Source organism: Acomys minous (assembly GCF_964271855.1).
Source record: "Acomys minous genome assembly, chromosome: 13".
Lineage (NCBI taxonomy): Eukaryota > Metazoa > Chordata > Mammalia > Rodentia > Muridae > Acomys > Acomys minous.
The window spans coordinates 5,699,569-5,727,307 of record NC_140495.1 but is presented as its reverse complement, the minus strand read 5'-3'; the positions used below and the strand labels follow the sequence as shown (position 1 = coordinate 5,727,307).

General features: G+C 48.4%; 1 protein-coding gene across 2 annotated transcripts in view; it reads left to right on the top strand.

Annotated features, from left to right (window-relative positions):
* ITGA9 (integrin subunit alpha 9) overlaps positions 1 to 27,739 on the top strand; it is a 316,744-nt gene that overhangs the window by 23,196 nt on the left and 265,809 nt on the right. For both annotated transcript variants that reach the window (XM_084754233.1, XM_084754234.1), the window contains exons 4-7: positions 2,008 to 2,131; positions 17,541 to 17,608; positions 23,670 to 23,799; positions 26,418 to 26,503. In XM_084754233.1, the coding sequence (XP_084610359.1) occupies positions 2,008 to 2,131; positions 17,541 to 17,608; positions 23,670 to 23,799; positions 26,418 to 26,503 (408 nt within the window). The remainder of the gene's footprint in view (positions 1 to 2,007; positions 2,132 to 17,540; positions 17,609 to 23,669; positions 23,800 to 26,417; positions 26,504 to 27,739) is intronic.

The window sequence follows — 27,739 nt, the reverse complement described above, 5'->3', positions numbered from 1 at the left end:
GTTCCCCACTACTCCCTTCCCTTCCTTACGACTCACTCCCCAAATCAATCAAGTCATGATGCTTTGCAGTTCCTCAGAGTCATCGTCATCATCTTCTTTTCCTACAGGAAGCAGGTCAGACTGATGCACAATCTGGCTAAGCACCGTGTTTTCTTATAATTTATACTCAGAGTCCCTTTCTGTTTTCTGGAGTGGGGCCGCCTTTGACCTTTGACCTCTGTCCTCCCAGAATAGTGTAAATTAGATGAGTGTAAAATGCAGTATTCGGGTCTCCCAGGGATCCTCCAAGGTCACTCTTGAGTAGTTTATGGGATGGGAAGCAGACACTACAATAAACATTGAGCGATGCTGTCTGTGTGTGTGCAGCTAGCTGCCAGACACAGCACAATCAACTTCAACCCCTCCAATTAAGAATGCAGATAGGTAACAAAGCCTCACGCTGCGGGCTGAGTCCTCCAGCTAGAGTAAAGCCCAGTTATGAACTGGGTCATCTAAGGGACTCAAAATTTCCAACTGTAAGAACTAAATTAGAACCCAATAAAAACCTCAACTAGGCCTTTATATCCATGGGTTCTATGCCCCTGGATCCAGCCCTTCTCACCTGTGGGCTGTGGACTTGGTATCTTTAGATTTAACTAATTGTGGTCAAAACTAATTTTTAAATAAAAAAATCTGCATATATCATAAGCATGTGCAGACTTTTCCCTGGCTGTTGTTGTTCCTTAAATAACAATTTCTGTAGTGATTGCACTGTTATAAGTGTAGACATGATTTAAAGTATGTCGGGGGCTGGGAGATGGCTCGGTGAGTAAGGGTGCCTCACTCTGCAATATCAGGACCTGAGTTCTAATCCTCAGCACCCATGTAAAAAGTCATGGATGACCATGCATGCCTGTAGCTCCAGCATGGGCTTGGGGCGCAGAGACAGTTCTGGGAACTTCTGGGCAGCCAGCCTAGCTGAAACTCTAGGTTCAGTGAGAGACCCTGTCACAAGGAAGTAAGATACCACACACAAAAGCCACATACACGAGAGATGTCTCTATGTGGAAGTACAGGGCAACTCTCCATCTTATGATTTCCTGCTTCTTACTGCACAGTGTCTCTATCTGTGGAGAAATGTGGGGTTTTTTTTTTCATAAAGCAAGAACCAAATAGAGAGGAAAAACAATACTGTGAAGAAGGAGCAATGACTGATCTATCATTGACATGGCACAGAGTGTGGCCAAGCTCAGGTCTCCAGTGTCACGCTGAGTGTCCCTTCATTTGCCTTTGGGCAGAGTGGCTTGTCAGGGGCCCTGGTGGCAACTCTGTTAGAGGGAAGGAGAGCACAGAGCTTAGATGATAATGATCTCATGGTACAATGAGTGAGGAAGCCAGCACTGGGGGCCTCTGGTGTCCCTGCCATCTTGGTGCCAGGGCCTCATGGGAAGGGCTACAAGAACGGATCCGGCAGGGATCCGGAACCTTAGCATGGAAAAGGCTTTATAAGGAGATGAGGCTCGGGAACAGCTCCTTAGTAGTCTTGTTCTCAGCATTTGCTGTGCTCCTCAACCGCTCTTGCCCACCTGCAGCCCCTGCGTGGCCGATAACGAGGACTTCCAAACTGTGAGGAGGGTCACACACGCCACACAGCCAGAAGCTGTACCCTGGTTTGCCATCGCCTGTCCGCCGAAACCAGCCACCACCATGTCCATAGAATACATCCTCCCTGTCACGTCTGGAGTCTGGCTCCCTCTCTGGCCTCCTCTCACCTTAGACTCTCTCCGGTCACCTATCCCACTTCTCCCGTCTTGCACCAAATGCTTCTCTTTCTGGAAAACTCTTCCTCTTGTGCCCAGTGTGGAGGGTGCTTTCCCTGTTCTCTGCCTGGAGCCCAGTCTCCTCACTTAAGACCCTGCAGTCCGCTGTCCTTCATCCCATCCCCCCGCCCCGTGGCAGCTGGGACTCCATTGGTCTTGCATGCTGGCGGGGGGAACTCACACTCTCACTCCCTCTCTGCCCCTTTAGGCCTGTGCCCATCGTTGGAAGAACATCTACTATGAAACAGACCACATCTTGCCCCATGGCTTCTGCTACCTCATCCCGTCCAACCTCCAGGGCAGAGGCAAGATGCTGATCCCCTGCTACGAAGGTGAGTGCGGGTTGATTCTCCCTCAGTGACCGCCTTACTGGGTAGCTTCCGCAGCCCCCAGCCCCCTCCCTCCTTTCCTTGGCTTTCCACACGCTGATGTGAGAACAGTGTTATCTGTCCCCAGATTGACTCTGACATCAAAGTTATATCCAGGGAAGAGGTGGCTGCAGAGGGGGACAGTGGTCCAGGCTCTGGCCAGCCTGCCTGTCCTACCCCTAGCGTCCATGGTGCCCTTTACAAAGTTGGAGAGATAAGGTTTAGTCAAGCGACCCAGTGGCTCTCCTAGGTTCCTGGCACTGCTAGATGCTGAATGGTCCTGGGAAACTGACTGTCCTTGACTGGACCTGAGTTTCCTTATTAAAAAGGCCAAGAGTTGGTCCAGGTGATCTCCACAGCATCATTGCAATGCCGGGTCTCACTGGGCTCCCACGATACGCCTGCATGTTCTAGGCTGGGGGAAAAGGAAGACCCAGTATCCATAAAGCAATAGTGTGGCTGGCGGAAGTGAACACCCTGCCTCTCTCATTCAGTCTTCTCAGGACATCCTATGACTGTCCTTGAGTGTCCCGGAACTGGACAGAGGGCAGCCCTTGGGTCTGGAGAACACTTGGTATCAGTCAGCTATTGCTGTGTAACAACACATCTTCATGCCAAACAATAATAAACAATTTTTTTTTCACTTGTACCACTCCACACAGGCTGGGCTCTGCAGAGCTCAGTGGCTGAGGCTGCAGGTTCAAGTCAGGTCTATTTTATGTGCTGCCCTCTGAGCCTAGTGAGCTCTAGAGGATGTGCTGCAAGAGCACAGGATTACTGAGGTCTTCTATGGTGCCTTTGCTTAGAACTTCAGGTTCCTGGGCAAAGCTGAGCCAGCCATTATTTAGCCGGTTGAGTCTGAGCTTAGGATGCTTCATTTGGTGGCTGGAGCTCCCTCTTTTTCTAGCCTAGTTCCAGGGATCTGAGTCAACTCCCTCTCTGAGTGCAAGGCTGTTTGATTTTTAATTGATTCTCACTTATTCATTTGGAAAGAAATCTCACTGGCCTGGGCCCACACGGCCTTGAGCCTCGCTGGGCACTTGCGGCCATCAGGAGAGTTCTGGCACTTTCTGGACATTGTGAATTGTTTTCGTCCCATGAGGGGACCCCAGGGCACTATATGGAATTCAGAAGACCCAAGTGAACTTTTCCACAGAAAGGGTAGCAGGGACCTGAGGCAAGGCACAGACTCTCTTCTTGTGTGGGGATGGGCCATTTTCATGGCTGCACTTATCTGCTTGAGCATTTGGCTGGCTCTGGCTGGGCCAGATGGAGAGACTGAACTGTGACCCCTGCTCATCTCCATATTGTCCTAATGAGAGAAAAAAAAGCCTTCATCTTAAAAATGATGGTGATATAGCCACCTGGAATTTTATCCTCCAGGCCAGGCAGGGTATATGAGCCCCTGTCTTGAATGAATGAGTGAGTAACGGAATGAATGAATGAATGAATGAATGAAAAAATGGCTTCAGTCAAGGGTCGGAGCACATGAGCGTGAAGCCAGGACATTGGGGTTCCACCCATCTCAGCACTTCCCACATCCCACACAACTCACTCACTGGTCCCCAAATACAAACAGACCTGGCCCGAATTTGTACTCATGTCAGCCGAGCACTAGCTCATGTGCAGCTGTGTGAGCAAGAAATCAACATTTATTATCGCTCGCCATGAAGAATCAGTCGTTACGCAGGGGTAGCTGACTGATGCAGGCCTCAGCACAGGGGCTCAGAGTCCTTATGCAGGGATGGCTTAGGTTTCTTTGCTTCTTATGTTTCTTGACACCATGATGGCCAAATGGGGCCAGAAAAGGTGTTAGCAAGGTGGCTGTGCTCCCTTCTGACTCTCCTTCCTTAAGGACACACACACATTCGAATTTGTACTTTGGCAAAAGAAAAAAAAAAGAAAGAAAGAAACAGTAAGGGGTGGGGCTGGCATAGGGTGTCATCGGAAGAAGAGCGGATGCTCAGGAAAACTAAGGACTGCACAATGATCCTGTGTCCTTGGACATGTAAAGTGAGAGGGACGGTGGGAATCTGATTTCTCTGGGTGCCTGGACCAGTGAGGGGATTAGGCGGGAGGCGGGGCGCAGTGAGAGGGCCCTTGCCTGTGCTGTTAGTTTTGGAGACCTCTACTTCCCTGTTTTGTGGTCTAAACGAAACCAACTCTGGCTCCTGAAACAATCATTATTTTCTCTTATTGTGGAAAATCTCAGTGACGCAAGCTCCTCCCCGCTCTAGGTGGGGTCACGTTATGGTCTGGGACAAAGGAAGCATTCAGTGTTTGGTAGAGCCTTTCAGAGGTCATCTAGGCCAGCTTGCTGGGGATCGAGGCCCCAAGATAAATGTGGCTTATGCAAGTCTGAGTTTTCACTTGGTAATCCGCTGTGTGGAAGGTGAGTGACACAGTGGTTGGAACAAAACTCGGGACCCCGAATGCCTAAGTCTTGAGTTTTACCTCGATAGCTCCCTCTGTGACCACTGATGAGAATTTAGAGTCTGTGTCCAGCTTAAGTGATGGATCGATGCTTCTGAGTTCTTGGAGCAATGTCTGGTGTGTATCTGCTAGCGTACGATATGCATGCTGGGCATATTAATATGGCAACATGTTTGTTGCATGCCAGCGAGCCTGGGCGCTAAGCAAGGTTTATTAATCATTATAGGGTGATGGCTTGTGTTTCAGGAATAGAGACTGTTTAGTTCTGTTAAGGGCCTGATAGGCATCACATAGATAAAAGCCAACAGACACAGTTCCAGAAGAGAGGGCAGTGGGGCATGTCGGGTGGGCGGAACAAAGAGGAGAAAGGGAGCTGGTGGAAATGGCGAAGGGACATGGGAAGGTGACAGTGGCGGGAGAGGTATGAGAAAACTGTGCACCAACACATGTGTGGGGGAGGGGAGACAGCTTGGTCGCTGGAGATCTTGCCATCCATGCATGGGGGAGAGGGGACGGCTCCGTGGCTGAAGAGCTTGCCATCTAAGCACGAGGGCCTGGGTTTAGACCCCAGATAAATGCCAGGTGAATGCGGCACAGCCCTGGAAGGCAGAGGCAGAGGGGTCCCCACAAAAACTGGCTAGCTGTTTTGGTGAGCTCTGTGTTTGATTGAGAAGGCCTGAATCAATGGATAAGGGGGGGAGAAAGCACTCGAGGATGATTTGTGACACCAGTATTGGGCCTTGACATATGTGCACACACAAACACATGTATGCTTATGCACACACATACATATGAAAAGCACTTGCTTGAAAATATTATAGTTAAGCTTATTTTTAAATAATAATTAAAAATAGATAAAAAAAAACCCAGAAATCTTCCACTTGTAGGAAAGAATGGAAGGAACTCCATGTTTGAACATTGGTGCTGTACAGGATTGGATTCCCTATCTATACATGTTCTGTTAAATACCTCTCCCCAAGGGCTTGAGCTGCATCCAACTCAAGGAAGCATCAAGGCAGGATTATTTCATTTTATGGCTGAGGAATCTAAAACCCACTTAAGTCTTACAGTCTGCTGAAGGCAGAGAAGTGAAGGGCAGAGTAAGTCATGGCAGCCAGTACAAGGCAGGGTCTGCAGAGACTCCTTCCAGGTTTTTTTTCTGTACAATGACAGAATGCAGGAGGGGCTGAGGCAGGCTTGGCGGAGGATGTCACACCGCCTCCCCTAATGTGCCACATACTGCCTCTCCCTTGGCATAGTTAAAGCTCTTGCCTGCTCTGCCATGGGAGTGGACACTGGCATGCCTCCACGCCTCTTTGGGTTGTTATGAGGAGCTCATGAGAAATCCCAGATGACAGTGCTCAGAAAGCCCGCCTGTTGCTCTGTAGTAGTGGCTCCTTGTTGGGTTCCTAAGGGTCAGCCGTGCAATATTCAGAAGACTGGAAGGTCAGTTTGATAAACTCTCTAAGTATGCGTCAGCTCTCCAAAATATCTTGAGCTTTCTGTTTTAAAAAATATTTTATTTTACGTGTGTGTGTGTGTGTGTGTGTGTGTGTGTGTGTGTGTGTGTGTGTGTGTGTGTGTAAAGGTGCCCACAAAAGCCAGAAGAGCCATCTCTCCTGACCTTTTAAGCTTTTGATCTCTTTAACAACATTGGTCTCGGGTTTGGCACAGGACATTTTCTCATGTCCTCTCAGCTGCTTCCTGTCGGATGGGAGAGGCTGCCAGAACATGCTGTTGGGACCAGGAAATACAGAAGGAATTGGAAATAAAACAGACTAGGACATAAAGTAAGATAAATTCGCAGTGCATCCCTTCAGCAACATGCCACGTTCACGTTTGTCTCACACGAGGACAGCATCATTATGTTCATACGTTGTCTCTGTCAGAATGTGGAGGAAGATAACAACACAGGGGGCACGGCGGGCATGACCTGGGGAGACTATGAGAAATAAAGTGAGCTCCATCGAACACTGGTGACTTTAATACACTAGAATGGTTTTTTTTTAATGATTTATTTTTATTTTTAATCATGTGTATGCCTTTGTGAGGGTGTGTGCGCGTGAGTGCAGGCGCCCCCGTAGGCTGGAGGTCAGAGGTATCAGATCCCCTGAGTTACGTCTCCAGCTACCACACCAGGGTATTTTAAGTCTCCCGAAACTTAAGTCAGTACATGTGATAAAAAACAAATACAGACACTTCTTTTATCCTTTATCCTTCAACCCACCAAGGCGAGAAGCCAGAACTCAGCCAGAGACTGTAAACAACTCATCTTTTATTGTGATGGGGAAAAAATATATCTCATGAGTCTGGGGTGACTTGAGAGCAGCCTGGTAAAATTAGAAAAAAAAAATGTTCGCTGACTGAGCGGTGCGGTGAGAAGGCCAGGGAGTTGCTCAGCTGGTAAAGGCACTTGCTGCCCAGCACCAGGCCCCACGTGGTAGGAGAGAATTGATCCCCTTTGACCTCCACATGTATGTAGTAGCCTGTGCACATGTAGGGGTTGTTTGTTTGTTTGTTTGCTTTTTAAAGACAGGTAGTTAGTATGGTACAACTATATTTTAGGATGTGGTGCTACCAAATATTCACAGGCTTCAAAGTGTCTTCTCCGTTTTGATGACATGACTCTGCACAAGCTTGAAATGTCTCTGTGTCCTCACCTATAAATTGGGGTGATCAGTACCTCTTGATGAGGGTTTTGGGGTGTTTTAAGTGCCTAATACCCTGTAAGCTCAATAAATGAGAAATTTCTGATTAGCTTTCAAGTTCTGTGATGTTCTTAAATTGTCTCAGGAGGTAACCAGCAGATGTGTTTTTAGTGAATTGATAACTAAAGGTCTGAAGAGCCTTGAAAGGTTTGTGACTGTCTGTGGAGTCAGGTGTCACTGGGAAGCTGGGACTGGTCTTAAATTCTCTGTCCTGTTGCCTCAGCCTCCCAGTTGCTGGAACTACAGGCATGCGCCACCACGCCTGGATTATATTTTCTTAAGTAGCTTTGAAGATCTTATTTTTGTAATCTATTTGCTGAGCTCTCTGCCCCAGTTGTGGTAAAGGGTCTGATGTTGTGTGCAAATGTGAAGGGGTCTGAATTGATCACGTTTTGTTGCGCTATAATATTGATTTCAATTCTCAGAGCAGCTGGCCTTTTGTTTCTCCTGTGCATTTCTCACGGCAGTGCTCATTCCCAGGGTAAGAACCAGACCGAGGCATTCGCTTGTGAAAACCTTTCTTTCTCTTCTTAATGCTGAAGGCCAGGACCCCAGAGGGGATAAAAATCAATCCTGATCCATTTATAAATCAAAAGAAGTCGAGGTTTGGATCTGCCTTTTTTGTTTTGTTTTGTTTTATAACGAATTTAACAATTCAAGAAGAAGCGCCATCCACTTTTCTTAAGTAATGAGCCCAGCTTTTGCGCAGGGCTTTCTGCCTTCCAAAGAGCGTTTGCAAACATTACCTCACTTAAATGAGTATGGTGAATTGAATAGTGGGATGCTATTCTATATTTTGTTCAGTTAAGAAGAGGGTCCTGGGGCGGGAGAGGTGGCTCTGTTGGTAAAGTGCTTGCCGCGTGGGCGTGAGGACCTCACTCACTCAATCCCCAGAGCCCAGGCTTTCACTGGGCCTCACCCCTCAGTGGCGATAGCCTAGGTGAACTGGAGAGCTCCAGGTTCAGTGAGAGAACTCTCTCAGAATAAGGGGAAAGGCGAATGAGGAAGACCTGGTGCTAACATCTCATCCCCACGTGCGTGAGTGCACATGCGTATGGGCATGAACACACGCACACACACATATCAGTGCACACACACATACATGGGTGCACACACACATGCACATTCACACACACATGTGCACACATGGGTGCACACACATTCACACACATATCAGCACACACACACATGGGTACACACATACACATGCACATTCACACACACACATGCATATTCACACACACATGCACACACATGGGTGCACACACATTCACACACATACGCACACACATATTAGTGCACACACACATGGGTGCACACATACACATGCATGTTCACACACACATGCACACACGGATGCATACACATTCACACATACACACATACACATACACACACACACATACACACACATGTGTGCACATGTGCGGCAGCCAGGGCTGAAAGGAAAAAGTCAGAGGTCTCTGAAAATGGCCCTGGGATTCCTGAGAGTCTGAGTTTCTTCTTGGAGCCATGACCTTTGGGGCATAAGTGGACCCTATACCTCAGATAAGTTTCCACGCATTGTGTGCATTACCGTTTAAACTGCACCTTCTAACACATAGACGCTCACATTTTTCCCGTCTCTTGTAAACATGCCTGTCTGTGTGGCTGAGCATTTTGAGGACTGCTCTCTGAGAAACACCCGGATCAGAACTCGCCTGACACTATTAAGTGCCTATCAGGTGTGGGAATTGGGATAGGCACTTGAATTTGTGATCATACTTAGGATGACATCATTTTGGGGGTCAGCGTTTTTCTTGTTCTGCTATCAAGCCCTGGCTGCCCTGGGACTTACTGTTCCAGGCTGGGCTGGCTTTGGACCTGTGGTGGTCTCCCGGCTTTGCCTCCTGGGCTCTATCTACAATTACGGCCATGTGTCATGCTGCCTGCCCATGGTCCGTGTTTGTATCCAAGTTGTGGAGGTGAGAAAATTGGGGTTCAGGGAGAGTCAATGAAGGTCTTACTAAGGGTGCGTTGCTTTCCCTCTATGGCCCGTTTCTGTTGGAGTGCTGGTTCCTTTGTGAGCAATGGGACTTTGAACCACCACAAGGAAAGATCTCCAATGTTTATGCTATGAATCTGATGACTTTTCAGGACATTAGGCTACAGAATTTTAGGATCATACTTCAGGTTTCTTGTTTGTTTGATTTTGCATGTTAGATATAAGGGCAGGCCATGCAGCCACTGAAGACAGACAGCCTTAACCTGATGGGAGAAACCAGAGGAAAGTCTGCTTTGCAGCCTGGGTCTATCTTGATTGCCCACATTTAGTTTGGATAGTTCGGCTGTCACATTTTATTACTATGCTTGTTTCATGAGTGACAGGAGGCAGAATCTCACTCACTAGATCCTGAGTGGAAGCAAGTACTAATAGGTTAAAAATTCTATTTTTTTGTGTGTGTAATTAAAGACTATTTAGTTTTAATTGTATGTGTGTATGTAGGTAGGCATATGCATATGAGTGCAGTGCTCGTGGTGGCCAGAAGGGGGCATTGGGTCTTCTGGAACTGGAACTAATTTCAGTTCTCTTTGCAAGAGCAGTCAATGTCTGCTCTTTACCTGAGTCACCTCTCCAGTCCCCTTTCCCTGCCATTTTTATTGTCAAAAATATACATAGCAGTTAACATTGTAACCATTTTTGAAGTACGACATTCTCATTGACACTGGGCTACTGTTCCTACCACCTCTTCCTGAACCCGTTCATGGTCCCCATCTGAAGGATGGGGTTGTTCCCGTCCCCAGTCAACACTCTCTTTTTCCCCCAGCCACTGGCGAGCACCAGACCATTTTCCCCCATGAATTTGCTTACTCTGGATACAAGTGCAATCATCTGATGTGTACACAAATATGTGGCTTGCTAACTTCACTTATGCCACTTTCCTCAGGGTACATTTCATGTAGCAGAATGTATCAAATTTCTTCCCATTTTGAGGCAGAATAATACTTTGCTGTAGCCATATACCACCCGTTAAACAACTCATTTGCCCGTGATAGTAAACCTTTCTTTGGAAGAACAACCACGAGAGGTGGTAGAAGTCGGCGAGACACCAGCAGCCCTGCCCTTCAGTGCTGACTGAGGCTAAAGAGCTGGGTGGCTTTATGTGAACTGCTGGCTATGAACAGTGGCGCCCTGACCTGTAAAATGAACGCAAAAGGTTAAAGCTATTAAATATTCTCTATAGATCTTTTCTCCCCTTCAAGTTTCCTTCTTGCTGGATTGCTTTATGCAGTTGGCTTTCAGGACTTGCCACAGCCTCCTCAGGAATTGTTTAGATAAGTTTTTCCCTCTTCCTCTCTAACCTCGATATTTATAGCATTGCTCTTTATTTCCCACTTAGGCGGAAGTCCATCAGAACGGGAGGTAGCTTATCTTCTCTTCCTTCTGGGGGAGGTAAATGCTCATTTTACTACTGAAGACCCATCCACTGATAAGCAGGAACTCCTAAATTTTGCTTTATTTTCAGTTACTGAAAGATTTATCACTCCTTGCTGATGTTTGGAAATAACTGAAGGCTATAAAACCATTTTCCCAGATACTTTATTTTCTAGCTGAGCCGAACAACTGGAGAAACAGTTTTGGCAGCAGAAGATGGCTCTGAAGTTAATGTGCTTATTACTGTGTGAACATGAGCTGACTTCAGATCCTCAGCATCCATGTAAAGGCCAAGGGAAAGTGGTACATGTGCGTAACCCCAGTGCTGGGGTTGGGGGCTCAGCAGCCATGTGAGCCATGTCGATAATAGCTGGCTCCATTAAGAGATCTTGTAAAAAAAAAAAAAAAAGAGTAGAAGGTGATGGAAGAAGACATCTAAAGTAAACCTTTGGTCTCCACATGTGCATGCATGGACAGAGGCATCTTGTACACACATGCACACCTACACATCAGCTTGCTACAAATAGAACTCGCGTATGAAGAGCAGGCTACCCTATTCCTTTCTATATACATGAAAGACTCTAAGTCAGCATCCCACAGGGATATCATCTTCATATCCATGTTCATTGTGGCAATATTCAAACAGCCAAGGTATAAGACAGACTAGATGCCAATAAAAAAAGAATATATACAGAAAGTTTTGATAAACATACATATATGGATATATACATGCATGCATATATATGAGTTGGGCCATTAAAAAGTGAAATTCTGTCACTTATCACAAAGTGGCTGGAGCCCTAGATCATCATATTGAGAGAGAGAGAGAAGCCAGAGCTTACAAAGGCAAATAGCACACTTTGTCTCACGTGTGGGCTGCCATGGTTAGTTTCTGTCGAGTGAGCACAAGCCTAGATGTAACTAGGAGGAAAGAATCTTGATTGCGGTATTGTATCTGCCAGACAGCCCTGTGGACAAATCTGTGGGGGGCATTTTCTTGGTTGCTGATGGACGCGAGCGCGGGGGGGGGGGGGTGTGTGTCCAGCTACCTGTGGGCAGGTGTCCTGGCCTGTGAAGGAAAGATCCCCTAGCAAGCCAGGGAAGCAAGGCAGCCAGCAGCTCTCCTCCATGCTCTCTGTCTTGGGTCCCTGCCTCGGCTTCCCTCGGTGAAGGATTGGGAGCTGTAAGATTAAATAAACCACCATCTCCTCAAGCTGTTTTGGCCCAGTGTTTCGTCACACACAAAGTGGGTCCTAGAATTTCTTATAGATACAAAAAAAGCACATATGTACTGTATACCTATAAATATTAATTCCTAAACCATTGCTTTAATATTCAACTTTCAAAGCACTTATCATTCCTTGAGCTCTCTCTCTGTCTCTCTCTCTCTGTCTCTCTCTCTCTGTCTCTCTCTCTGTCTCTCTCTCTGTGTCTCTGTGTCTCTGTGTCTCTGTCTCTCTCTCTCTCTCTCTCTCTCTCTCTCTCTCTCTCTCTCTCTCTCTCTCTCTCACACACACACACACACAGAGTTATATACAGGATTAAATATTATCTGAAAGCCTAAGAGACAAAAGGGAGGAGATTAGTGAGGGGAAAGGGAGGGGAGGCTAACGGAAGGAAATGGTGGGGAAATGAATATGTCAAAGTACATGATATACCCCAAAACAATTGTCTTTATAAAATCCAAAATGTTCTGTAATTAGTACACACACAAGAAAAAGCCATTGGCTTTGGAAAATCACATTTCTCCGGCATGCAATTGGAAGTGAGATTCTTACGAAGAATGTGTGTGCCACTGTTCTGTGCCAGCCTGCCTAAGTGCTCACCCCAGCATCCAGGTCAGTGGCTTTCTAATGTCAACTACAATCCACTAGATTTGGGGCAGACAGCAGGTATTAGAAGCCAGTGTTTCTCTTCCTCTCGGCATCTCCTTCTGTTTAGGCAGGATTTGTAAAACAAGCAGCTAAACCCAGGGAAACTGTGTCACGTTGGAGGGACGAGGCCAGGACTTAATGCGTTAGTGTGTGACGCTAGCCAAGCATATCAACCTGTCCACAGTAGAGAGAGATGGCCCTGCTTCCTCTTTCTTAGTTCGCCTTTGCTCAATGGCTTCAGTTTCCCTGGGTCAAACAGCCGGGCAAGCTGCTGTCACAGAGCCTGCTCCTCTCCTGTGTCTTTGAGGTGGATAAATGTTTTGTTCTGTAACTGGGAAGGCTCCAGGACTTTGCAGTCCTCTCTGGGTGGCCATGACTGTGGCGACTGCCAGAGACTAACTAAGCAAGGCCAGGGGCAGCTGGGCTCACTGCCTTTGTGTTTGTGCAGAAAAGGGTCTTCCTCGGGTCACAAGAGGCTGGAGGTCACCCCCAGTTCCCGTCAGGTCCCTCCACCCTGTGCTTCCTGGACTGCTTAATGGAGACAGGGGTGGGACTTACGTTTCTTGGGCCTGCTGTACTTGGGTCAGCCCCTTGCCCCTGGCTCTACCCAGCCCTCTCCCATGGCTTTGTGCATAGAGCGTTCATTCCTCCGATTCAAGTCTAGCTCAGCAGAATCGAGTGGTTAGGTTTTGATTTGAAAGATGTTTTTAAGTATTTGAATATAATAGCATAAACCCTCTCTGTGCTAGACCCTGAGGATCCGCAAGGTGTGCATTCTAAATTTTAGTATAGACGCAGTGTCTCATGTTGCTCAGAATGACCTTGAACTCTTGACCCTGCTGCCTCCAGTGCATGAATGTTAGGATTGCAGGCATGTGTACTACCATGTCGTTCACGAGGAACCCAGGCCTTTCCAATGCACACGGGCACTCTACTGACAGAACGTCATCCCCAGCTCCTATGATGTTGTGTCTCAGTTTTGTTGTTGTACTGAAAAGGAGCGGGGTACCTGGGCCTACTAGTAGGGGTTCAAGCCCCCATGGCTTGATACTGCTGAGCCCAGAGACAGACAGGTGCTCCGGGTCCTACAGTAAAACTGCTTGCGCCCTGATTCCCAGAGCTTCGCTTGGCTCAGGGGCCATGAGCACAGGTGTGGTGACTTCCCACTGCTGTAGCCTTTGGGTGGGCTAGCCCGTCTGCACTGTGTGACTGCTCTCAGGTCTTCAGAGACAGTCAATGATGGTCACGGCAGGGGTGGGCGTGGATTGACCAGGTGGATGCTCTGTCCTGCTTCCCCTAAAATCTACAAAGAGTGCAGAGTTGCCCCAGGTAGACGCAGTATGGAAAGCGCAGAAAGAGCTGTGCTGTGGGCCTTTCGCCCGTCTCACCACACCCTTTCATGTCCTTGGGTCTTGGGTTAGTGGCAGCACAGGCTCTGGAACGTATGATTCTCAGTACGTGGAGCACAAAGTCTTTTCCAGTCATGCCAAATAACATTCAGGGAGCCTGACTGGTTGGAGGTGGGAAGGGTGCAGAGAGATTACAGACTTCAGGACCTTTGTGGCAGGGGGGGCAACCATGCCTGTCCCTTGGGCATTTCTACCTGGGTCTCTAGTCGGTGTACGTGTGTGACCAGACAACACAGCACAGTCAGATGCAGCAGGGTAAGTGATACCAGCCTGGCGTTAGGACACTTAGGCAAATAAACTCACCATTTCTGAGCTGGGAAGTATATCACTTGTGGTGGCCTGCTAAGTCAGCTGGGAGAGAAGCTGAGGGGACATCTGGAAGGCTGTGGATTCCTATGACAGCAAGGAAGCTGGCCCTTCCTAGAATAGAGTAACCAGGTCACCATTGCTCCTGCGTGGGTGTGGTCAGGGTGGGGCAAGAGGCCAAAGGAAAAGACACAGTCCTGCTTTACCTTGAGAGAGTTTATGGCAAAGACAGAGAGGTTTCTAGGAGGCTGGGATGTGGCCTGTCCTCTAGCAATGATTTCTGGGTAGTGGGGTCCAGGCAAGGCCACCACATTCATGCTCTCTTTGGAGCTTCCAGGGAAGGCAGGTCTAGACCTGGTAACTTTAGCAATGTCTAAGCTATTGCTGGTGCGTCCCACGCCCTCAGCCCTGCAGTAGGGCAGTGCCAGCTTGGAGAAATGGGAGCTGGCCTCCAAACAGAGCCTCTTGCTACCCGAGGCTGGAGTGCTAGTGACGACTTCCCCTGTAGGACATTGGCCTGGGCCAGGATGGGTCCATCTTAGCAACCTTGGCCCCCAGGGTAGGGAGCACCCTCACAGTTTGGAAGGAGGTTGATGGGGGGCATGGTGAACACTTCTCTGTGAACGGTCTTTAGTGTCTCAACCATAAAGAGAGTCTGCGTGCTTTAAAAGCTATAACATTGGCACATAATTGCTATTGTGTCAAATTTACAAGGCTGAACTATGTCAGGCAGATGGTCTCATTGGACTCTTAAAGTGTGAGTTTCCTTGATGGTTGCAGGGCTGGGGAGATGCTCGGTCTGTAAAGCGCATGGCCTGCATGCGTGAGAAACCAAGTTCCACCGCCAGCGTGCCCATAAAAAGTGGATGTGGTGGTTTGGGCTTGTCATCTCAACACTGGGGGTGGGGGGGGAGATTCTGAGTCTCAATCCCTGGCCAGCCAGCCTTGCCTAGGTGGTGAACTTGAAGTTCAATGAGAGGTTGTGCCAAAAACAAAAAACCAACCAACCAACCAAGCAAACAAACAAACAAAACAAAACAAAACAACAACAACAAAAAACAAAGGTGGAAGGCTTTTTAAAGAGGATACTGGAGGTTGTCCTCTGGCCTTCACACACATCCTCACATGTGCACCTGTGTGTTATCCTGCATCCAAACAGGTGCACACACATGCATACATACAAGGATTACAGGGGTTTGCTTAGCTTTAGAGTCTGTAGGGTGAAACCATCTACCTTGCATTCCACGCTTTATGTATAACAGCTTAAGCTGGGCATTTTGACCTTTTTTTTTTTTTTTTTTTTTTAAGGTTTTTTGAGACAGTGTTTCTCTGTGTAGCCTTGCCTGTCCTAGACACGTGTGCATGTGCCAGAGGAGGATGTGCTCCCCTAGAGCTATAGTTACAGGTAGCTGTGAGCTGCTAACATGGGTGATGGGAATCACACTCAGTTCTTCTGGAAGAGCAGCAGCGGGCCTTAACTGCTGAGCCATCTCCCTAGGCCCTCATTGTCCTATTTGAGGTGAGAGGCAGCTTCACTTTGTATCATTCTTGTGACCTGCAATGGGATGAATGGAGGACTTATTCCTTTGCCTGTGTCTTCCACCCTCAGCCTCTACCGTAAGACCCTGGGCTGCTTCTGGCAGCCAGGGAGTCTTCCTCATAGTGGCTGGACAAGGCAGAGGGCACTGATTTTAGCCCTCTCAGAGGAGAGGATTAACTCAAATAACATTCTGTTGTAATTTAGTCTGGATTAATGACAATTTACCGGAAACCTCAGGCTCTGTAGTGTGTTCTCCCTCTGTCTCCCCAGAACCCCTTTCCCCGCCCCGCCTGGAGCACACACTCGGAGCCTCAGGAAGCAGCGCCCTGTTGCAATCACAGCTTCATTGTTCCTCTGCATTATTTGTTTAGTGTCTTTCACAAAATAATTCCACTGTACTAGAGAATCGCTGAGAGAGCCCTGGGGACAGTGCGGGGCTTGCTAGGTTACTTCCTGGGCAGCCCCAGCCCTGGATGTCTCCAGAAGGATTGCTGCCATGCCATCGGAAAGACTTGAGGGCCCTCTCATGTCTGTACTCCTTTTCACTCCCGGGGTGACGTCAGGCAGTCAACCTTTTGACCTTGTAAAATCACTCACTTTGTGAAACCTCCGTTAGACCACAGAATGTGTGTCCTAAGTAGCTGTGTGACCCTTGGTGGTTCACTTCACCTCTTGGTGAAGTATTGGTCTCCTTGGCTGTTGACGGATGGGGAGACGAGTTTTGAGGGGCAGGAGAACCAGTGCAATGATGAGGAGGAAGGGGCAAAGCCTGGAGCCTGATAAACGACCCTCAGGTGGCCTCCCTCACTTCCTGCATGACTTCACAGAAAAACAGCAGCAAATGCGTCCCCCCTATGTTCAATTGTGCTTATATATGTTAGCGTGGGCACATGGGTGCTCTCCTGCACGTGGAAGGCAGAAGTCAGATGCCACCAACCGTGGTTTTTGAGGCATTGCATCTCACCATCCAAGCAGGCATCAAGGGTGCTCCTGTGCCGGCCTCCCAGCGCTGGGATTACAAGGGTTCGCATGCTCCACTTTTTTGCAAACATCGCTTCTGGGGCCTGAACCTAGGTCCTGCCTGCCTAGCATTTTACCCATCAGCTCATTCTCCAGCCCTGGCTCAGCTTCCTCTTGGCCCCTGGAGCTCTCCGTGTTTCTTGCACTTGAGGCAGGTGAGGTGTCAATATACTCTAGCTGTGCACATATCTAAAGTGGCTACCTGGTGGGCGAGTCCCCTTTTCCTCAGCCCACAGGTGGATGGATGGAGTCTGGTTGCCCAGGAGAACGCAGACCGCAGGGGCCTGTGCAGAGTGACTCTGGGAGGGTTGGCCTCCTTCCAGGGGACTGTCCATTTCTAAATCCCATTTTTAACTCCCTGGGCCCTCTAGGGACCGTAGCCCTCTCTGAAGTCAATGGAGTAATTGCCACCAGCCTCCTGGCTAATGACTGTGCCTGTCACTCCTCTTTCTCCTCATGAGCGGAGGTGATCCTGTGAGGCACTTGGCAGCCAGGCTACCTGATGGCTGCAGAGCCTGGGTATTTGGGATCTTGGAGTCCTGAGACCTTTCTTCCTGTGCCTCAGCCTGGACAGTGTCCCCGGGCCCAGCCCACAGAGGCATGGGAGAAGTGGCCAGGTCCGCACATACTGACATGGCTGTGCTCTGCTTTTCTCCCCCTCCCTCCAGAGTATAAGAAGAAATATGGAGAGGAACACGGCTCCTGCCAGGCCGGGATAGCAGGCTTCTTCACGGAGGTGGGTGTCAGCCACGTGGCGTTTATTTCCTTTCCCTTCTCGGGGTTTGGTCCTTTCCATTTTGTGGTTGGGGTGTACCCTGGAGATGGGATTCCCCATGTCCCAGGTAGCCCAACGCTGAATAAGAAGAATCTGGTCTTTCTGCCAGGGGGCATTATTTAAACCTGATGAAGGGTACCAGCCGAGCCAGGACCCCTTGGGTGGAGGGGAGTACCAGCCGAGCCGGGACCCCTTGGGTGGGGGGGAGTACCAGCTGAGCCGGGACCCCTTGGGTGGAGGGGGCTGGGCTGGCTCATGGGGAGATGTCTACAAAGGTTGGCTTCACCTGAGATCTGTGGAGGCAGCTGATGGCAGTTTGAAGACATGTCACTCACCTGGGTGTCACCTCACACCACATCCACCTCCTTAGCAGAGAAATGCAATCTTACACACAGCAGGCTTCCCATTCCTTGAATTCTGAAAGCCTCTGCTCTGGATGTGCCCAGGTGACAAGAACAGAGTGATTTTTGACTGCTAAGACATTTTTAGGTACCATTTTCTCTACTTCAAATACATTTTCTAATTTTATATATGTGCCTATGTGTATGGGTGGTTTCTCGTGGCTCATGGGTGGAGGTCAGGGGACAACTTTGAGGTTTTCTAATTTCATGTATGTGCCTGTGTGTGTGTGTGTGTGTGTGGTTTCTTGTGGCTCATGTGTGGAGGTCAGGGGACAACTTTGAGGAGTGAGTTATCTCCTTCTGCCTTGTGTGTTCCAGGCTCAAATTCAGGTCTTCGAGCTTTGAGCCAAGTGTGTGTGTACGCACTGAACTGTTGCAGTCCCCAGGGACTTCTTTCTTATTTGATGCGCATCTTCCCTAGGTTTGTGCATTTTTATGGCTTCTAGTCACCGCTCTTGGATTTGCAAGCAGTAGCATGGCCCATGCACTTTGTTCAGGCCAAGTATCAAAAGTGCCTTTCCACTTTAAACTCATCTAAATCCTGTTTAACCCCTAGAACACATCCCAGATGACTGGTTTTTTGTTTTGTTTTGTTTTTGTTTGTTTGTTTGTTTTGTATCATCACCTCACCTGGTGATGGCCACAATGCTTCTAGAAAAGTCACCCGCACCACTTGCAGACTCACTGGCCCTGAATTGTTTCCCATGGTTCTTAAAGTTTTTAGAAAAGATTTATAAATTATGTGTATATGTAAGTGAGCGTGGTATCCACAGAGGCCAGAAGAGGGCATCAGATCCCCTGGAGCTGGAGTTACAGTTGGTTGTGAGGCTGCTTGGCATGGGTGGGTGTTCGGATCCAAACTCAGGTCCTCTGGAAGCACTCTTAACTGCTGAGCCATCTTCCCAGGCCCTGGTTTTTTGTTTGTTTGTTTTTAAATCATTATCAAATGTACGTAGTATAAATTCTTTCATTTAACCATCCTAAAGCTTAGAAGATCAGTGGCTTTTAATGAATTCACAGTGTCATGTAGCTGGCACTTCTGTGTAGCTTTTTTCTTTTTCTTTTTTCTTTTTTTTCCCACTGCAGCCTGGGTCCTCCCTTAAGTAGTACCACATGTTTTCTGCCCAGCAGCCTGAGGGCTTTTACAAAGTAAAACGTGACATTCTGACCCTATGGCCTCCTGTTACGTGGAAGAAGAGGCCCCAGTTCCACATCACTGCCCAGGGCAGGGCTGGACTCACAGGGTCCCGTGCCTTTCTGTCCTGGAGAAGCATACAGCACATTGAGAGGGCATGAAAGGGAGCGTTCTCTGGCCCGAGGGCTTGCTTTCTGAAGACTATCTTGGCAGAGTCAGGAGTGGAATTGTTCACCCTGTTTTCAAAGAGAAAAGCAGTTGGTAATGTAGCATCTATCCAGAGGCAACAAAGAAAAGGCAAACTGTCACCGGCTGCAGTCTCGAACTAGTGAACTCCAGCTGCCTAGCTTCTGACCCTGCCTTCAGTGGCTCCCCTCCCCCACTCACACCAATGCCTTTTCCTGCCTCTCTGTACCAATACATGTGCCCCAGAATCTCCGTGGATTTGCCCCAACACACACACACACACACACACACACACACACACACACACACACACACACACCAAATGCATTTAAAGCATTATAAAATTTACTTTAGCAGATTTACTTATCACAGACTTACTGGTCACATTTACATAGTTCTTAAGCACGGATGCTTAAGAAGAGTCCTTTTGAGAAGTCAGAAGGATGGGCTTACCTTGTCTGCACAGAGCTCCATGCTGGGTCCTGGGATTGGTACTGCCATTTGTCATAGCTGTTGAAGTTAAGATGCTAATCTCCTCCCACCTCCCTCTCTATGCCATCCCACGAGTCTGCAGCCCATCGCTGAGATGCGTTTTCTCTCTGCATCCTCCCCCCCACACTGCAGAGCCCTTGTCATCTTTTCCCGAGTCTGGCCTCCCAACAGGAGTGCCTCAGAAACACCTTCTACATATAGCAAAGATATCATGGCCTTCCTGGCTCAGACGTCCCGTGCCTTCCCATATGCTTTTGATGAAACCTGAACTCTGTTCTTCCCTCAACCTTCTGGGGCTTCCTGTCTCTATAGCCTCAACTATTTCCCAACCTCCTCCTGCACACTGCCTCCAGCCATAGCTGTGGTTGCTGCCAGAACAGATGACATTCTCACCGTGGCATTGCCCCAGAGTGCCCTGTGCACAAGAGCGTGTTACATACAATAGGATCTGGAGGTGTCCAACAATTAAATTTTGGTATATTCTATTTTCATTCCTAAGTATGAAGTACTGGGCTACTCATAGAGCTGCTTCTAGAATATTCTTGGACACAGGGGCTGCCCATAGGCAGAGTTAGGGCTTGGGCTGACTTAGCACGGGGCCTTGTGGAGATATTTCCCTTGAGGATAGAGGCTTATTCATGACAGAAATCAGAACTCTTTAAGCTCTTGACTGGGAACTGGGGGACATGGATTCTATCTGGGGAGGTGTCTTTTTAGCCCCATCAGCTGGCAAATTGGAGAGGGTGGGACACTAGAGATGTACAGATGGAGGGCTTTCAAAGGATGAAGGAGGCAGGGACATGTGAGAAAGGCCCAGGCAGCAGTGCAAGCTAAGGGTAACCAGAGAAAGAGCAGGGACTTGGAAGCCTGAGAACACCTCAGTGGCTTGTCATGTGCCTCATGGGCTCTGCGGATAGGTAGGGACCGAGTGTCCAGAGCAGAATGGAGAATGAACACCGCCGAGTGGGAAGGCCTCTCCTGTCATAAAGTTTCCCAACTCCAGCCATTGTCTCGGGGCGTGCCCGGTCCTCGGCCTCAGCTTTGGTTCCCAGGCTTTGGCCCCTGTAAACAGCAGATCTTTGAACTGTCTGCCTCCCTCATTTCTGGAACTTCAGCTGCCTAAAACTGAACAGGAAATACAGTTGAAAGGGTCAGGCAGGCCAGTTCCCCTCCTGTGCCCTCCTATTGACCTCCCCACTCTGTGGCCCGTGTGCTGTAGCTTGCTGGATTTGGCCATGTTGGGCCAGGGTATTCCTACCCGAGCTGTCTGCCTGACCTGTGGGTCAGTGTCCCCGAGGTCATCAATCCTGTCCTAGTTAGGAACACCCTGTGTCCATGAGGATAAAGGACTACTTTAGCCATTTTTGTAGACTAGGATGGCAAAGGTGATGTACTCCAAGTTTCTAGAGAAGACATGGGCGGACCACGTGAGCTGTCAGGTGGGCTTTTCTTGGCTCAGATTTAATAGGAGATGCTGTTCTCACTGGTGGAAAGCAACCAAAAGCTGGGGGCTCCTTACAGGCACATCTGGGTGATCCTCTACCTTAAAGGCATCTTGGGGAAGGCCCATACTGTTTATTGAGGGACTGGGTTTAGGCAACCGTGACTCTTGCCTGTGTGCATTTATGTGTGATCTTGCCATTGGCTGTTCCTTGCATGACAAGAGCTTAGAATCAATCACACTTTTCTGACATTTGTGACTAGCACCAAAAGGGACCCAGCCACCACCCCTACTAAATAGGAAAAAGAACAAACAACAACAACAACAAAAACCAAACCAAGGGTTTTCAGGAAGGCAGAGGCTCCCTTGAATCTAGCCGGGAGGTCACATCTTTGGCTGAGCCTGCCAGTTTGGACTGAGATGAGATAGTGTGAGGGGAAGAAAAATGGGGGTTTTGTCTTTGTGGTTTAGTTCTGTAAATTTTATTGCTATTAGTAGTATGTGCATGTGTGTGCATAGAGGCCGAAAGTCAGATTCATGGGCTGTTGTTCCTCAGGATCCATTCACCTTATTTTTTTGAGTCAGGGTCTCTCAATTGAACTTGGAGTTTGTTGATTAGGCTGGCTGACCAGTGAACCCCAGCCTGTCTCCTTCTCCCCAGGGCTGGCATTATAGGATTTTTCCGTAGGTGTCAGGGATCGGACTGATGCCTCTGTGCCAAGTGATTTGCAAACTGAGCTGGCTCTCCAAGCCCCTTTTTAAGGCTTTTAAGGGATGTGATTACTTTGTTTATATACTTTGTAACACTTGAAAGGTACTAGGTTCTATTTAGTTTTTCTTCTGGATGATTCTAAATCGGAGAAGAACAGCATGTCCCTCACCAGGGGCCCCCGCAGAGCCTCTGCTGGCTTCTCCCGATGCTCAGAAGAGGAGAATTGTATACACAAAAGGCCCTGATGGCATCACTCATGCCCCCTCAGTGCCCTTTGTGCTTGGGCATTGGTTACAATTCCTTCTTAAGCTTGAAAAAAGTAGTCTCTGGCCTCTAATGAACTCATGGTTTATCTTTCAAATACCCTGTGAGAACTGGTTCCATTCTCACACCAGTGTGAGGGGAGCGAGCGGACGGGTGAGCAACTGTGTACTGCATCACCTTTTCCTGGTGAGCACGGATGCTATCTGTTCTCACAAAGGAGGAAAGGAAGGCAGTAGAGAGGACAGGATGGAGAGAAGAGAAAATGGCCTCCCATAGTTCTCTGGTCTAGTGAGGAAGGGGCCCTAAACGCCCAGAGACTCAATTTCCTGGTCTGCAACCGTGTGTTCATCCAGATGTGCCATTGAAACATTTTATAATCTCAATAAAAGCTCGTGTGCCCCAAGGTGGTCTCTCAGTGCCTTGTGTCTCCGGATATATCTATATCTATATCTATGTCTCATCTATCTATCTATCTATCTATATAGTTATTTTCTTTTTTTTAAGACTTACTTGTGTGTCTACATATATATGTGCGCCATGTATGTGCGTGTTCAATTTTTTTAATTATTTGGTTTCATTGTTTTATCTGAGTGAATTTTATTTTTGTTGTTTCTTTCTCTATATCTTATATCTTGTGCTTTCACACAACCAGTGACCTTCTTTCCATATTGAAATTGTTACTTATTTATCACTGTGTATACGTATGCACACACTTGGTGTATGTATAAGTGTGTGTGTATGTGCATGCAGGTGTACCTGCCACAGTACACATCTGGTAGTCGAAGATGACTTTCAGGAGTCAGGTCTCTCCTTCCACTGTGGGTTTTGGGGCTGGACCTCGGATGGTCAGGCTTTTACAAGACCCCTTTTACCAACTGAGCCATTTTACTGGCCAGCGTTTTTTATTCAGACAACTCATGCAGCTCAGGTTAGCTTTGAACTCTCTATGCAGCCAAGGCTGGCCCTGAGTTCCTGATCCTCCCGCCTCTGTGTCCCAACTGCTAGGATTACAGAGGTGTGCCACCATGGCAGGCTTGATGTCGCTGTGTTCTCAAGCACCGTTCCCTGGAGTCATGCGATTTAGGGACAGTATCAATCGCTCACCGTTCTGTGTTTTATCTTAGGGTAAAGCTAGGTGGGACTTCGCAGCCTTGTTGGTGGCCAAAGCAGGGACTTGCTCTGTCACTCATTCTCTACCCTTGCTTAGTAATTCCGTTGTTAGGCCTGGAAATCCTAGCTACAGGATAGACTGCAGGTTGCCCAGGGCCTGGTACCATAGGCGTTGCTGTAAAGAGCACTGCAAATTCAGTTCTCCGTTCTCCTTTGCCATGACGGCGGCCCTCAGTGTATTACCTAATCCTCTCTGTTTGCCTTTGGATTTCTCTCCCCAGGAGCTGGTGGTCATGGGCGCCCCAGGCTCATATTATTGGGCGGGGACACTCAAGGTGCTGAATCTCACGGACAATATGTATTTAAAACTGAACGATGAAGCCATTATGAACAAGAGGTACACTTACCTGGGTGAGTAGCTGGAGAGTCCACAGGAAATACGGTAAACTGTGAATGGTCACCATCTCCCCGAGCTCACGGATTATTGCTTTAGTCATAGAAAGAAGCCTTCGTCGTTAGGTTTACATTCATCAATCTAATTAGTCACACTTCAACTAGAGCTGTTTAACATCTAGTTGCCTACATGGGTGGTAGAGAGGAGAGCAAAGGAAGAAATGCAGTCAAGGGCTGGAGAGATGGCTCAGTGGTTAAGAGCCACTGGCTGCTCTTCCAAAGGACCCAGGTTCAATTCCCAGCACCATATGGCAGCTCACAACTGTCTGTAACTCCAAAATCTGACACCCTCACACAAACATGCATGCAGGCAAAACACTAAGGCATATAAATTAAAATAAATTAATTTCAAAAAAAGAAAAGAAATGCCATCAAAACTGGATGGTTTTGTTAAAATCGGATGGGTGAGCCTCCAGCGGAGCAAACATTTCCTCACCTTGTTTTGCCAGCTGATCAGATGGTCAGACACGACTGGATCCTGGCTTTCCCTAGAGCTCAGTTGAGTGATGTGTCTCCTTCCTGGCCACTGGTAGGAACAGTAACAACCAGCAATTTCCATGGCAGGGAGCAACATAATGCTGAGCCTCACTCAGCAGCTCTGGAAAGTTCTCTGATTTTTTTCAGTTCTTTTAATTGTCTAGAAAGAAGATAGTAATAGTTACATTTAGCAGCCACCAGGTAAAAATGGTCCCGGGCTGGGTGTAATGGTGGATTCTAGGACCTCTGAGGGCATTCAGGACTACATAGTGAGATTCTTTTTCAATAAGAGGAAGGGAAGGAGGAAAGAAGGAAGGAAGGAAAGAAGGAAGGAAGGGGAGGAAAGGAAAGAGGAAGGGAAGGAAAATGGAGGCAGGAAGTAGAAAGCGAAGAGAGGAACAGCCATGCTCATTTAAGAATATAGAGAAGCTGGGCGTGGTCGCTCATTCCTATAATCCCAGCACCATGGAGGCAGAGAGAGAGGATCACAAAGTTTAGGTCAACTCGAGCTACTTAGCAAAAACTTGTCTCGATGAAACAAATAAATAAACAAAAATAAAACAAAACACAGAGATGGCCTGCCTTCTCGCTTGAGTATCAGCACCAATTCTCTATTCTCTAATCCAAGCTTTGTGCGCACTGAAAACGAAAACAAATTTAGGAAGGTTAGTAATGACAAAATAATGTCTTCCATGCCTGTCAAGGGAGGGTCCTGGCCCCCCTCCCTTCACATAGAGAATCCTCCGGAAGGCCTTGGTAAGCGGGCGCACAGAGTTGGGGACTTGCCGTTCCCACATGGCTGTTGTGCCGACCAGCACAGACCCAACAGCACTGTGCACACTTTGAGGTGTTTCCTCACCAGGCTCCTTAATCCAGCGCTTTCCAAGCATTTGCTCAGCGCCAGGCATGGTGTGTAATTTTTTTTTCTAACTTCTAAAACAACCTTATAAAGCACCGCTATCTACAGTTCATAGGTGAAGAGGTGCAAAGGCTTTCAGTAGCTTATAGGTAACGAAGGCAGTTACAAATCCATGGTTTCTGATGCAGGGGTCTAAGTGCCGAAGCCCTAACCCCAGGGTGTGTGCTACAGGGACTAAACCTCCCCCTAAGCTGTGAGCACCATGACGGTGGGGGTTTACCTCATATTCCCCAGCGGGGGGGGGGGGGCTTGTATATCTGGTGAATAGAAGGGACACAACACTGAGTCAGGAATGTAACACCAGAGAAACACAACTGGCTGGTGGCTTTAGGCTTGAGGGCAGACAGGTCCTGAGAACTTCGGGACCGGTGGTTTCTCTCTGTGACAGAGCAGAGGTCCTTATCTGCTGCAGGGCTCAGCTAGGAGTAGATGAGGGTGGGTATCACCCTTGGGTTGAGAGAGGCCAACCACGTGGGGACACAAGAGATAGCCATGCTAAAGTGGTTGCAGCTGGCGTGTGTCCCAAAAGCCAACATACAATCACAGCATTGGAGGTTGAGGGTCATGAGAACACTTGAATGACTGGGCAGAGGTGTGATTTCAGCCTGCCAGCTAGCTACTGGGAAGACAAGAGACAGTTAAATCCAGCCCAGATGATTGTTTTCCGTTGTTTCTGGGTTCTTTTCAAACACAGATTCTTTGCCTGTCTATCTGCTCACCCATCCATCCATCCAGGCGTCCATCCATCAGGGGTGTCTTTCATTTCTCTTAAAGAGGACATGACCCGGTTCTCACCTCAGGTTCTCTGGAGTCACAAAGGTTGGATTTGAATTTGTCTGTATGGAGAGAGAGAGAGAGAGAGAGAGAGAGAGAGAGAGAGAGAGAGAGAGGGAGAAAATTGAAATATTTTGCAGTATTAAGCACCCTGCTTGTTCCATGTAGGAGCATAAGAAGGCACAGTCCCCACAGTGTGCCTGTGAGCACGCGTTTTTGGAAGAACGGTATTAAGTATGAGAAGATTGGCAGCTGCCATTTGCCCTCCAGAAGGTTCTATGTCCTAAGAATAACTGGAACGTGCTGTGTAGATACCAGCTAGGAAACGTTTTCTTCTGCTGCATTTCCCCCCCTTATCTGACCTCCTCTCTCAAGCGTGTCCTTGCTTTCTCCCCGTCCTGTTCAGGCTACGCAGTGACCGCTGGCCATTTCTCTCATCCATCCGTCACTGATGTGGTAGGAGGTGCCCCACAGGACGGAGGCATTGGAAAGGTGAGGTGAAAAGCCAGAGGTATGACACAGTACCAGGTGCTGAGGAGGGGCGCATGCTGCCCTGTGGGGACTTGCATTGCTCGAACACTCTCCGGGTAGGCTGATGAGTAAGTGACGGGCTGATGGGAGCATTCTGTCTCCTTTTGGTGACAGTGGGGGAGTTCACCTTGAAAGCTTAGAGTGTATGTATTATTCCTTGCCAATCCTCTTCTTTGCGATGGGCTCCATGAGTGACTTTAAAGCCCTTGACATCATGGTACCCTCCAGTGGAAGAATATCCAGTGCTGTCCAAATTCAGTACCCTCCACCTTCCCCAACTTTTACCTCGATTCTGACCTGATGGGATCAGATCTTATCTGCAGTGTCGTCAGAGCTTTGTAATGGCAGCTTTTCACTTGTCTCCCGAATGTTCCCCCCCCCCCCCAAAAAGCACTGTGTTTTCAGGACAAGTGTAAGCAAGGCTAGCCTGGGAGTGTGTACACATGGCTTTCTCCAGTGTATCTCCAAGAAAGCAGAGGACATCCTGTGGCCCAGAGCACCTGGAGACTCTGGGAATTGGGACCTCTAAGGGGAGCTGTGGCTGTTGATAGGCTCCCGCTGGACTGCAGGAGATCCACTGTTATCTTACTGGCTGCGTCCGTTACTCTTCATTGCTGGGACCAAATGCCTGTCAGGAAGCGGTTTAGGGAACAGAGGGGTTGTCATGGGTTAGAGTCTCTGAGGAGACACACTCCAGCATGATGCAGAAGGCATGGCAGCAGGCAGGAAGCCATCTGGTCACATTGCAACCGCCACACTCCAGAAGCAGAAAGCTAGCCTGGAGCTTGCCCCCACTGACCCCAGTGAGCTCCACCCCATCCCCACCTGCCTGCCCGAACAGTGGCACCAGCTGAAAGCCAGGTGTTTAAACACATGAGCCTATGGGGGACATTTCACGTTCAAACCACAGTGTAGGGAAAAACTGAACAACAGTGTGGATCTGGGGCCCATGGTCCCAAGGGAGACCAGTGATCTTGTCTGACCATATCACCTGTGGTTCAGGTGGGATGCTGAGTTCTGGACCGACACCCTGGTTCATGAGCACCTTCAGCAGAAGCTCAGGTGACAGGCAGGCCTAAGACGTGCTCATGACGTCATCTCTATGGATTATCCTGGGCAGGAGGCACTGTTCAGGAGTATGATGCTAGGGAGACAGGCCCTGTGAAAATGAAACCAAATGTCAGGGCTGTGGGAGAG